The sequence below is a fragment of the Oncorhynchus nerka genome, linkage group LG6 (assembly GCF_034236695.1).
Source record: "Oncorhynchus nerka isolate Pitt River linkage group LG6, Oner_Uvic_2.0, whole genome shotgun sequence".
Taxonomy (NCBI): Eukaryota; Metazoa; Chordata; class Actinopteri; order Salmoniformes; family Salmonidae; genus Oncorhynchus; species Oncorhynchus nerka.
The window spans coordinates 26,363,279-26,376,762 of NC_088401.1; the positions used below are offsets into that span (position 1 = coordinate 26,363,279).

The following is a 13,484-nucleotide window of genomic DNA, read 5'->3' on the forward strand; positions in this document are numbered from 1 at the left end:
GACACCGGTTCACATTTTCTCCCCCTCGGTTTGAGATAGGGTTTGCTACACGCACACACAGAGGGGATTATGATGTATTGTAGATACTTTAATATTTATGTTTCACTTTCATGGTCTGTAGCTAGATTATAAAAAGATACCGTCCTGGAGAGCTGCTGTGTGTGCAGGGTTTTTATTTCTGCCCTGCAACAACATACTGGATTACACTTAGCTGCTCATCAGAACTTTGACTGAATCAGGTGTGATAGGGGCTGGAGCAAAAGCCTGCACATCCAGTAGTTCTCCAGAAGGGTTGGCCACCACTGCTGTAAAATGTTCTTTCATCGTCAACGTGCTTTATAACATGTCACCTTATAATGCTGTTCACTGCTATAGAACCTCTAGTGGGAGGAGCAGTGTCCATTTTTGTTCATAAACATTTTCAATTCTTAGTCAGAGAGGGCCTCGCACTTACATCTGATAACATTGATGTTGAATCTCTTTTGATAGAAAATCACTCCTGTTCATTTTTTGATGGTAAGTGGTAATTGGATACATATCCCGATTCTGACATTGGATTAATAGTGAAGATAACATTTGTTTGCTATTGGGGGATTACAACATACATTTATTTAAAAGTGAGAACCACCCACTGACGTGGACTTTTTGAATACTTTATACTCCAGCTAACTATATCCCCTCATCTACGGTGGAAAGAAAAAGTATGTGAACCCATTGGAATTACCTGGATTTCTGCATAAATTGGTCATCAAATTTGAGTCACAAGTCACAACAATAGACAGTGTGCTTAAACTAATAACACACATTGTATTTTTCTTGTCTATATTGAATACATCATTTAAACATTCACAGTATAGGTTGGGAAAAGTATGTGAACCCCTAGGCTAATGACTTCTCCAAATGCTAATTGGAGTCAGGAGTCAGCTAACCTGGAGTCCAATCAATGAGATGAGATGTTGGTTAAAATTGCCTTGTCCTATAAAAAACTCACAATTTGAGTTTGCTATTCACAAGAAGCATTGCCTGATGTGAACCATGCCTCGACCTAAAGAGATCTCAGAAGAAGAAAGAATTGTTGACTTGCATAAAGCTGGAAAGGGTTACAAAAGTATCTCTAATAGCCTTGATGTTCATCAGTCCACGGTAAGACAAATGGTCTATAAATGGAGAAAGTTCAGCACTGTTGCTACTCTCCCTAGGAGTGGCCGTCCTGCAAAGATAACTGCAAGAGCACAGAACAGAATACTCAATGAGGTTAACAAGAATCATAGTGTCAGCTGAAGACTTACAGAAATCTTTGGAACATGTTGACAAGTCTACAATACGTAAAACACTAAACAGGGAGGGTGTTCAAGGGAGAACATCACGGAAGAAGCCACTGCTGTCCAAAAAGAAACATTGCTGCACATCTGAAGTATGAAAAAGTGCACCTGGATGTTCCACAGCGCTACTGGCAAAATATTCTGTGGACAGAAGAAATTATAGGAAGGAACACAAAACTGTGTGGAGAGAAAAAAAGCACAGCACACAAACAAAACCTAATCCCAACTAAAGTATGGTGGTGGGAGCATCATGTTTGGGTCTGCTTTGCTGCCTCAGGGCCTGGACAGCTTGCTATCAGATGGAAAAATGAATTCCCAAATTTATCAAGACGTTTTGCAGGAGAATGTTAGGCTATCTGTCCGCCAACAGAATTTGGGTGATACAACAGGACAACGACCCAAAACACAGAAGTAAATCAACAGAATGGCTTCAACAGAAGAAAATACTCCTTCTGGACTGGCCCAGTCAGGTTCCTGACCTCAACCCGATTTGAGATGCTGTGGCATGACCTCAAGAGCAGTTCACACCGGACAGCCCAAGAATACTGCCTAACTGAAACCGGTTTGTAAAGAGGAATTGTCCAAAATTCATCCTGACAGTTGTGCAGGTCTGATCCACAACTACAGAAAACATTGGGTTAAGGTTATTGCTGCCAAAGGAGGCTCAACTAGTTAAATCCAAGGGTTCACATACTTTTCCCACCCTGCACTGTGAATGTTTACACGGTGTGTCCAATAAAGACATGAAAACATACAATTGTTTGTGTTATTAGTTTAAGCAAACTGTGTGTCTATTGCTGTGACCTAGATGAAGATCAGATTTTATGACCAATTTATGCAGAAATCCAGGTATTTCCAAAGGGTTCTTGCCACTGTATAAGCCCACAAGAGTGACCATGTTTCTTGAGATGTTTTTACAACTTGGAGTCCACCTGTGGTCAATTCAATTGATTGGACATTATTTGGAAAGGCACACACCGGTCTATATAAAGGTCCCAAAGTTGACAGTGCATGTCAGAGCAAAAACCAAGCCATGAGGTTGAAGGAATTGTCCGTAGAGCTCAGAGACAGGATTGTGTCAAGGCACAGATCTAGGGAAGGGTACCAAAACATTTCTACAGCATTGAAGGTCCCCAAGAACACAGTGGCATCCATCATTTTTAAATGGAAGAAGTTAGGAACCATCAAGACTCTTCCTAGAGCCTGCCGCCCGGCCAAACTGAGCGATCGGGGGAGAAGGGCCTGCGATATTTCCGGGTTTTTAAAACTTTTTCTTTGTCATTATGGGATATTGTGTGTAGATTGATGAGGGGGAAAAACGATTTAATAAATTTTAGAATAAGGCCGTAACCTAACAAAATCTGAAAAAGTCAAGGGGCCTGAATATTTTCCGAAGGCACTGTACAACATGTAGAATATTTGACAAAAGTAATTGTGAGTGTTTATAGATCAGGCTGATGTGGAGTCTGCTTTCAAGACTTTTCTCACATCTTTCAACTTTGTATTTCACCACTGCTTTCCCTTAGTTAAACCACGTGAGAGCAGCAGAAGGGTTCTGGAAACATTGGTTTCCAACCGGTCTCAAAGAATCCTCAGTATCAAGTTGTATAAAAAGTTCTGCAAATTACAAAAAGTATAAGAACAAATTTACTCACCTACTTCAGATATCCACAAAAATAGATTATTATACCTCCTAAAAACCAATTCCTTTGTTAACAAAAATACTTTCATCATGTTTTATGTCCAACGTTATGTATGGATGGAGACTTGATACCTGTAGTGTAAGTACTTTTAAAGTTACTGTATTTCCTTTACACATTTTTTGATGACATCACAAAATAAAAACCAATATGACATTAGTTTTTCTACAGCTAATTTCTGATCATTCCTCACTCCCTTACGTTAGAAATATTGATCCAGTATTCGCTTTTTGAACGTGTTAAGAGTTTCAGCGGGAAGACCGTTAACAAAGACATTCCTTTGGGTTGGGATTAAAGAACTTATGTAATATATTATTGTTGTGACTGCTTTAAATTAAAGTACCATGCATGTAAAATGTGTATGCAAAATATGTCAAATATATAGCAGAAAAGCTGTAAAAAAAACAACATATTTGTCCTCCAAAGAGGGGGGGTGGTGGAGGGGTTAATAATTTTTTTAAAAAATACATTCCTTTGGTTAATACTGGAGGATTTTGGAGAGGGAGATCTCTGGATTTCCTCTCCTTTAATTTATGACAGGGTGCAAGCTGTCAAACCGGCCCAGTTCCCTCCTCTCCTCTTCTGTGGGTGAGAGAGGTCTGGTTACTGTCAACCATTGCTGATCTGATCCATTGGTTTATTTTTTTGTGATTGCTGATCACTTCATTTGTACATTTATAATTAGTAGGTTTTGTTATGTTTTAAGAAACCTTTTATTTTTGTACTATGTATTGTAAGAAAATTGTGGTGTGGTTTTTATAGAAACCCTTGGGGTTCTAACACTTGTATACCGTTTATGAATGTATTTTGATCTGTATTGTTGTTTCACTTATTTTCTTTGGTGCAAATAAATTCAACCTTAAACCATGCCCGATGGGCCTTCACAATAGCGTAATATTCAAAAACATTATAAAAAACACATTTAGAGATACTAAATGTTAAGGTGTTTTATTGACAGAACCAACAAACATATTATGAAGCCTTTTCCTGAGCCCTCAACATCAGCTATCCCACCAAGAGCCCAGGCTTCTCAGTCCAAGGTCCACATTGTAGACAGGCAGTGAAGTAAAGAGACCAGGTGGATATTATTTGTTTTTAGGAGGAGGATTCCTTGGTGGGGAAGGGCAGCTTCAGGTACTGGTACCACTGTTTGAGTTGCCGCGGCAATAGCAGCAGGACTTTCTCGGTGAGGAAGAGCAGTGCTTCCTGTATGGCTGGTCGAAGCAGCTGATTGGCTGGCATGGAGATGACCAGGAGACAGAATTTCTCCTTCAGAGGTAGATGAGAGACCGGGTCATGTTCATTTGGCCCCAAATGGGAAAAAACAGACAAACAGGGTGATTCTTGTCCAGTAAAAACCGCTTGTTCTGAGTTTCCGTTACAAAACATTTTACTACGGTATGCACTAATGAATACAAAGCAGGTTGAGTATGTTTCTGTGTCTTCTAGGAAGGGGGAACATTTCAAAATGCAATGCATAGATCGGACACAATTGCCTATTCTCTGTGACAAAGACTTCCATACCTGGGAGTAGGGGACCCTTTTGTTAGAGAAGCTTTGAAATGCTGAGATCTTCTGCAGTATGCTGTTATATTTGGGGTCTCTGTCTCTGGACAGTTCTGTGGCCTCACTCTGCAGTGTTGCAAACCTGTTCATACATGATTAACATTTATTTTGTTCCATTTATAATTCTATTACATTTTCTTACAGGAAGTGAAGATGAAGAAAAGCAGTCAAGGAGTTAAGCTACTTGAAATGGTTGAGTTATACCACATGATGTTTGTATGAGAGAGGGGAGAACGCACCTACCAGAGACCAGTGGTGGATTTGGGCTCCTTCAGCTCACTCTTCAGAGAGGCAAGGAGCGAAGACAGACCAGCATCGGTCTTGGAAGCCATTAGAGCATTGAAAAGAGTTCTCATCCTTTCCTCACGGTACCTGAGGACAAAGAATGGGACTACAATGAGTCGCCGAGTAGGGCATTTTGACGACAAATTATCACTTTTTGGTCATTACATTTTAATCCATAAATTTGATTCCCAGTGAAAAGGTGGGCCTGAAACCAACTCCTTTTATGTTGTTTTCAAATTGGTTGTGTTTCTACTTCCTGTCATTGCCATAGGGGACAGAGAACTGATCAATTGTTCCTTGAATGGTTTCCTATTCATATACCCTCTATGTCAACAGGTGTGGTACTGTGTGGCTCAGTCAGTAGAGCATGGCACTTGTAACACAATGTTGTGGGTATCGATTCCTGCTGGGACCACCAATACATAAAATGTATGCATGCATGACTAAATAGCTTTGGATAAAAGCCCCTGCTGAATGGCATGTATTATATTAACAGGAACATCATCCAGAACAAATGATCCTCTATAAAAACGACCTGACTGTGACATGTAGATACTTCAAGTTGAAACTTTATTTGTCCCAGAGGGCAATTGGTTTTCACAGCAAAGGGGCATAAAAACAACATTGAACATATAAAGATCACAATGTATAGTTCTAGTGAATACAATGAGCTACTACAGCAAGTCATAGGGCTGACAGTGTCCTCCTCACTTTTTCTTTTCAAACACTCCTGACTTGACCTGGATGTTTAGAACCTTCTTCACATTCAGGTATTGGACCTTGGCTCTCTCCAGCATGGCTGACTGGTCTACTCTAGGCCTAGGTGAGGGAATGAAAAGAGCAGCTTAATCTTTACATCTCAACCATGTGAATAAATGATCCATTTTACATACATTTTGTTGGTTTGTTTCACACTCACTTGACTGTTTTCTTCTCTAGGGATGCTGTCGGAAAAGAAAACAGGTGACTATAGAAGTAAAACTTGAGAGATACTGTATTCACAACAGTGAACGGATTTATCTTTGTAGAACACATTGTAAAAATACTATGGCTCAAACGAAAGCTTTGCCATTCCCAAAACAAACATATCATTTTGCCATTTCAAGGGATTTGTACTGAAGTGATGTGTTTGGCAAAGGGTGGCACGTAGTTGGTGAGGAACACAAATGCCACAATCCATCAGGAATTCATGCTGTGGCAGAATCCAAAAACCCACAAGCCACAATGTAACCAGGGTGACACTGCTCATGTAGTCTAGTCTCACTATGACAACTGTTGGCTGCATGTATTTCCTGTGCCTTAGGGCAATAATCACATCAATAAGTGTTACAAAGCCACAATGGCTGTGTCTGCTAAGTGGGAACATGGCACATCGTTGTTGTTGTGTGTGGTATTGTATAGACTGACTGTTCTCATCCAGCAGCAGTAGTAGCCATGGGGGTATGTCTCCATCTCCGTCTGGATCTCGCTGGCCAACCTTACGCCTGGGCCCAGACTGCACAGCTTTATATCTGTGATTATAGACCAGCAATGTACTACAGTATGGAGGGATAGATCAGCAATAGCTGATGTTGTCATGTCAATTATTGTTCATCATTCTCTTACCCTGTGGTTCGGATGGTGGTCATCTTTGAGGGCTCTGAAATCCACAAGAGAGTCAGTTTAATGATATCGCAATTCATGAGACACGCAATAGGTGGTCCAATTATCCAATTGATTAGGTCAGCATGTATTATTGTTTAATTGAATTTATTTGCACACCAAAAAAGTGAAAGACAAACAGTGAAGATAAAATAAAAACAAGGTATGAAGGTGTGCAGGTGAGGTTGGAAACAAAGAGGGCTTGTATGAAAACACCACAAAACAATATACTGTATATAGAAACCAGACTGTCACCTGCGGCATCCTGGTGACCGATGAAGGTGTCCCACACGTCAGGGGTGCCGTTGTGACAGTCATCGGGGGCCAGAGACACCAGGCGTCCGATGGCATTCACTGGAGGGTTGTAGTAGCTGTGTGACTGCTTCAGGATGATTTTGGTCTTCTCTGTGTCCTTCATGATGACATTCACATAGTTGCTGTTGAGAGGAACCTGGAATACAGGCTGTCAGTATTAAATCACCAATCAATCAATCAAATGTATTTCATACATATTTAACATCAACAGTTGTCACAATGTGCTTTACAGATACCCAGCCTAAAACACCAAAGAGCAAAAGCAATGCAGAAGCACAGTGGCTTGGAAAAACTCCCTATATTAACAATACAACATACAGTAATAATAGATAGGGTTGCAAAATCCCAGGAACTTTCAATAAATCCACTGGTCTTCCAGAAATCCTAATAATACGTCACACACATGTTGTTTTAGCGTTTTTTTTCTTGTTTATTTAGTTGTTTTTGTTGTACTAGCTGAGTCTCACCAGTGTCTTCAGGTCTTTGTTTCTCATGTGAGAGATGCCACACAGGACCATGTAGATCCACTGCAGTTTCTCTGAGAACAGCTTCTGCTTCCTGTACTGTATCCTCCTATGAAGAGAACAGGGAAATACAACATGCTGTATGTCAAGCAGGGGAAAAGGCCACCAGAAAGTCCCAGACAGAACTATGAGGAACATTTCTTATCAGTAAGAAGAATCCAGCATTGCATGGGAGTATGATGGATAAAACTGCAGCAATCTATGTGTCGTAGCGGTATTTGGTTTGATTACAAACTTCATTCAGGAGAAACAAACAGGGACAGTGCACAACGTACTGTAGGTTCTCCTCTTCCTCTGGGTCCAGTGCCTGTTGGTTCATGGTCATGGGGGTTGGTGGCACAGTCTCTTTATCAGCTGAAGAGAAAGAAGGATCAGAGTGCATGGATGGGGTCAACATAGTAGAATGTAGTAGTAGCATTGTAATTCATTTTGCATTGTGCTTTAGGTGACCAACCTGACATGGCTCGGTCACATGATGTCATTAGCGATGACTGTTTATCCTTTACAATGAGAACATAGTAGAGACATGTATTCTTCGTGTTACAGCAAGTGGTCCTAACATTCTATACAGTTCAAGAAGAATGAGGTTTTCAACAGTGAATAAGAACCCAAAAGGCTGGAATTCATCGCCGGAAGTCCAGAACAAACAATCACATCTCAGTGCCATAATAATACTCAGCAACAATTCTAATAACTAAGGGGAACTAAACAAAAACACATTTTGAAGTTTCCTAAGTTGCGTTTTCCCGCAGTGCATTACCTGGTCCCTGAGGCAACATATGAGGGGGCGTCCAGCGTGGAGAGCACGTCTAATGGAGGCCATCTCCCTCAGGTAGTGCTTCAGCTGGAGGAAGCCATCCAGGGTCTGGCTCTCCATTGGAGGGGCTGTGACGTTCTCCTAAAGAGTGTTGAAATATATACTATTCAAATATCAAATACATGAATGTGATAATGAAGAAGGATTTACTACATGATAATGAATTATGTTTGGTCACAATTCTAGAGTTAAGTCCCTCCCCCTTCTCCCTCTCTCTCCCCCTCTCTCACCTTTTTAGCCTTCTCCTGAGTGAATTTGCTGGAGATCACTCCACCTCCTGACTTTTTGCCAAACTTCTTGTCCCAGTGTGTCTGCCATAGAATGACTGAGTGAGGACCAGTCATTTTAAACAACTACTGTATAAACAAAACAATGAGTTGATTATGTGTGTGTGTCCGTGAATACGGATGTGTGTGTGTGTGGGTGTGTCACCTTCAGTGACTCCTGATCCTCTGACGTTAACCAGGTTGAGAAGAGATCAACGTTGTCAGAGTAAAGCATTCCCACTGTTTTGTATGGTCTATCCAAGGGACAAGGCATTACTTTAAGTTGAACGTTTATACACACACACACACACACATCACGGATACCATCACAGTTGAAAATGAATAACATTTCATTCATACTATACAGTGCCTTCAGAAAGTATTCAGACCTAGACTTTTTCCACATTTTGTTACATTACAGCCTTATTCTAGAATGGATTATATAAATACAAATCCTCAGCAATCTACACACAATACTCCATAATGACAAAGCAAAAACAGGTCGAAGAAATTGTCCGTAGAGCTCCGAGACAGGGTTGTGTTGAGGCACAGATCTGGGGAAGGGTACCAAAACATTTCTGCAACATTAAAGGTCCCTAAGAACACAGTGGCCTCCCTCATTCTTAAATGGAATAAGTTTGGAACCACCAAGACTCTTCCTAGAGCTGGCTGCCCGGCCAAACTGAGCAATCGGGGAAGAAGGGCCTTGGTCAGGGAAGTGACCAAGAACCCGATGGTCACTCTGAAAGAGCTCTAGAGTTCCTCTGTGGAAATTGGAGAACCTTCCAGAAGGACAACCATCTCTGCAGCACTCCACCAATCAGGCCTTTACGGTAGTGTCCAGACGGAAGCCACTCCTCAGTAAAAGGCACATGACAGAACACTTCGCGTTTGCCAAAACGCACCTAAAGCCTCTCAGACCATGAGAAACAAGATTCTTTGGTCTGATGAAACCAAGATTGAACACTTTGGCCTGAATGTCAAGCGCCACTTCTGGAGGAAACCTGGCACCATCCTTAAGGTAAAGCATGGTGGTGGTAGCATCATGCTGTGGGGATGTTTTTCAGCAGCAGGGACTGGGAGACTAGTCAGGAAAGAGGGAAAGATGAATGGAGCAAAGTACAGAGAGATCCTTGATGGAAACCTGCCCCAGAGCGCTCAGGACCTCAGACTGGGGTGAATGTTCACCTTCCAACAGAACAACGACCCTAAGCACAGTCAAGACAACGCAGGAGTGGCTTCAGGACAAGTCTATGAATGTCCTTGAGTGGCCCAGCCAGAGCCTGGACTTGAACCCAATCTAACATTTCTGGAGAGACCTGAAAAATAGCCATGCAGCAACGCTCTCCAGCCAACCTGACAAAGCTTGAGAGGATCTGCAGAGAAGAATGGCAGAAACTCCCCAAATACAGGTGTAGCTTGCAGCGTCATAGCCAAGAAGACTCTAGGCTGTAATCGCTTCAACAAAGTACTGAGTAAAGGGTCTGAACACTTATGTAAATGTGATATTTTAGTTTTTTATATTTAATAAATTAGCAAAACTGTCATAAAATGTTTTTTCTTTGTCATTATGTGGTATTGTATGTCGATTGATGAGGGGGAAAACTAATATTTAATCAATTTTAGAATAAGGCTGTAACCTACCAAAATTTGGAAAAAGTCAAGGGGTCTGAATACTTTCAGAAGGCACTGAACTTTAAAGTGTAGGAAATGGTCAAGGATATAATATGTCATACTTGTTAACAGGGGAGAAAAAGCCTTTTCTGAGCATCTCCTGTCTCCTGTCATAGTTCTTCTTGGCCTGGTCATTTTGCATGCGGACATACTTTGTGTCACTGCGGGTGACAACCTTCTCAGGTAAGTAGCTGTGCGCTTGGAAAACACAAAGCAAAATGTGCTAAAAGTCAGTAATTCATTGCATTAATTCAAACGTCATCCATTATCTCAAGTGGCTTTTCATGAAGTATTGTGACACATTGTACAGTAGCCTAGTAGGGCCATTCGCTCACCTTTTTTGAAGTCGGTGGTAAACTTGTGCTTGATGTAAGTGATGAGCTCTTGGTCTCTCTCAATAAGAGCAGCTATTCTCCTTATTTCTTCAGCCATGAGGACGGAGGTGGACAGGCTGGGTGACAAATGAAGGTAGTAATGTATTCGTCTTTATATTGCAAATCAGTGGTCATTTCTACTTGTTTAATTTATCGTGTGTGTACATGCAAGCCTTGGAAAGTAAAAAATATATATGCTGTATTACTTCAATAAACGCAATCTCAAATAGCTGCCTGTCCTTTTTAATAGCCGGCCAACAGCACACATTTCAGCTAATAAACGTCTGTTTCAAATAAAGGTTGGGCCTACATTAACTGTTTACAAGATTACCACGAGTCATTAAATACGAGTCTTGTAACATGATTCTATATTTGTGAATTATTATTTGTGCTTAAATAATTGTGTAGGCATAAACAATATAGGTGAAGCACCTGGCCAAAAGATTACGGTTGGCCACGCTCTTCACACGTCAATTACATTACATGAGGTGAAAATTAAATAGGCCTGCAAACATAAGTTTTGCAACAAAAAATAAACTTTAGGAAAATCCTACCGTTTGGCAAGCGTGTTGATAGTCATCTGTTAGCAATTTGGAAGGAACGTCAACAACGTTCTTTACATTCACCGCGTCACAAAGCGTGTTCTGTCATTTAGATTATATTTCGATTATCATACCGGTGAACGCGCGCCACTCCTTTCCCTCATTAATTTGACCTACAATGAAAGAAACATTTTCCAATTGCATTTTCCAGATGAAGGTGTTAGTGTTGCGCTTAAAAATATTAAGTGGGTGCATTGACAAATTGGAAAATAGCCCATGATATGACACTGCCCCTAAATTGGTATGGTAAAATTATGAATAAAATTTTCATTTTCAGTGGTAATGAGTAGTATTCCAACAATGTCCAGCAGGGGGAGCAAAATTTAATGCAAAGATTGTCAGTAAATTGGACTATGAGGTTTATGTCCTGGCCGAAGTTTTACACTTGAGAGTTGCTCAAATATACCTCAAATCACACACCGCAAAAAAAGTGGAACACTTTAAATGTTGTCACTTAGGACATTCTTTCTGTCATTTAATGAGTCTGTCAAACTAGGTCCAAAGTAGCTTACTACAGCCCCAAGGTAGGTTACTGCTCTCAAGGTAGGCTACTGAAGCCCAAGGTAGGTTACTGAAGCCCAAGGTAGGCTACTGATGCCCAAGGTTGGTTACTGCAGACCTTTTGAATTAGTCTGACTCTTCTTCAGGATTCTTTGAGACTATATCTTGTATTGACACCTCTGCAGGCCTAACCAAAGAAATTACCTTTGTAGTGGAGACTGATAAACAGTAAAGACAAGTCATTCAATCATGTCACATTATCCGTTTTGTCACCAAAGCCACAAATACTACCCACCATTGCGACCTGTACGCTCTCGTTGGCTGGCCCTCGCTTCATACTCGTCGCCAAACCCACTGGCTCCAGGTCATCTACAAGACCCTGCAAGGTAAAGTCCCCCCTTATCTCAGCTCGCTGGTCAGCATAGCATCACCAACCTGTAGCACACGCTCCAGCAGGTATATCTCTCTGGTCACCCCCAAAACCAATTATTTCTTTGGCCGCCTCTCCTTCCAGTTCTCTGCTGCCAATGACTGGAACGAACTACAAAAATCTCTGAAACTGGAAACACTTATCTCTCTCACTAGCTTTAAGCACCAGCTGTCAGAGCAGCTCACATATTACTGCACATGTACATAGCCCATCTAGAATTTAGCCCAAACAACTACCTCTTTCCCTACTGTATTTATTTTATTTATTTATTTATTTTGCTCCTTTGCACCCCATTATTTTTATTTCTACTTTGCACATTCTTCCACGGCAAATCTACCATTCCAGTGTTTTACTTGCTATATTGTATTTACTTTGCCACCATGGCCTTTTTTTTGCCTTTACCTCCCTTATCTCACCTCATTTGCTCACATCGTATATAGACTTGTTTCTACTGTATTATTGACTGTATGTTTGTTTTACTCCATGTGTAACTCTGTGTCGTTGTGTGTGTCGAACTGCTTTGCTTTATCTTGGCCAGGTCGCAATTGTAAATTAGAACTTGTTCTCAACTTGCCTACCTGGTTAAATAAAGGTGGGGGGGGGGGAAATGATGAAGCCCTGATGCTCTCTGTGTAATCTTCTGTACGGTACTGAGGGTTTTTACGAGGACAGCCACACATTGAGAAAGCCCGGTTCTGTTTTTTCGTTTAGGAGCTCAGGGACGGACCTCTGGGCTAGGAGCCCCGTGGAGGGAGGGGGGGGTGATTGTCCTGAGGCGACCCCTCCAGGCAGCATTGATGGTTTTTCCCACCATCTCTTGGCCTCTCCAGGTGCAGGGGTAACATGGTAACATTGTAATCCCACACAACAGGATGGATCCTTTCCTGGTGAGTACTGAGTACCAACCTTTCCAAGCCTCCCACCACCTCCCTCTCATCCTCCTCTTCCAGCCTCTGACTCATGGTGCAATCCCAGCTGCATCTTTTCTCCTCTCACAGTGCTGGGAATAGTAAGGGAAATGTTATTGTCTTGTGTAGCGCATGGGAATGTTTGATAGTAATACAAATCGTTTGGTGCTTAGCAACTGCAGTCTCATGTCCATAGGGGGAATATGTATTTCTTCACATGTAAGCTTTGCCAAAGTTAACCTCTTTAGAGATATCACTCTATAGAATGGAGTAATTATTTTTCCAATGACTGCTGAAATACAGTACGCTCCTTATGCAATAGCTTGGGACAGTCCGTAGCTGTTCTAAATGCACGCAGATACATTAAAAGAATGTCATCTCTGGTGTTCAGTAGTCGACTATACATTCAACCATGTATACATGATGACTTCTAAAATAGTTGCAGTCTTATACCTCCTGCGCTATACAATCACAATGCTTCCATTTGGGGTTGTTTATTATTGTAATGTCTGCAGACAGTGAGTACTACTATACCAAACAAAAATATAAATGCAACATG

The 13,484-nt window shown here is 41.3% G+C and overlaps 1 protein-coding gene across 1 annotated transcript; it reads right to left on the reverse strand.

Annotated features, from left to right (window-relative positions):
• Positions 1-3,973: 3,973 nt before the first annotated feature.
• Positions 3,974-11,133, reverse strand: LOC115131095 (uncharacterized). The gene is made up of 17 exons (XM_029662701.2): positions 11,039-11,133; positions 10,446-10,561; positions 10,173-10,308; positions 8,603-8,690; positions 8,401-8,481; positions 8,114-8,251; positions 7,808-7,853; positions 7,629-7,707; positions 7,297-7,402; positions 6,770-6,965; positions 6,479-6,512; positions 6,281-6,384; positions 5,793-5,817; positions 5,585-5,692; positions 4,832-4,960; positions 4,547-4,670; positions 3,974-4,291 (listed from the first exon to the last, which is right to left on the reverse strand). Exons 1-17 carry the CDS (start codon positions 11,062-11,064, stop codon positions 4,118-4,120), a joined length of 1,710 nt encoding a protein of 569 aa, XP_029518561.1. The 5' UTR covers positions 11,065-11,133; the 3' UTR covers positions 3,974-4,117.
• Positions 11,134-13,484: the final 2,351 nt, after the last annotated feature.

Excerpts from the sequence above, each read along its gene's own strand:
- LOC115131095 (XM_029662701.2), bottom strand. The coding sequence starts at position 11,064 with ATGACTATCAACACGCTTGCCAAACG. Across the intron at positions 6,385-6,478 it reads ACCACCATCCGAACCACAGG|ATATAAAGCTGTGCAGTCTG; the intron begins GTAAGAGAATGA and ends CTATAATCACAG. Across the intron at positions 4,961-5,584 it reads GGAGTGTTTGAAAAGAAAAA|GTACCGTGAGGAAAGGATGA; the intron begins GTGAGGAGGACA and ends CTTTGTCCTCAG.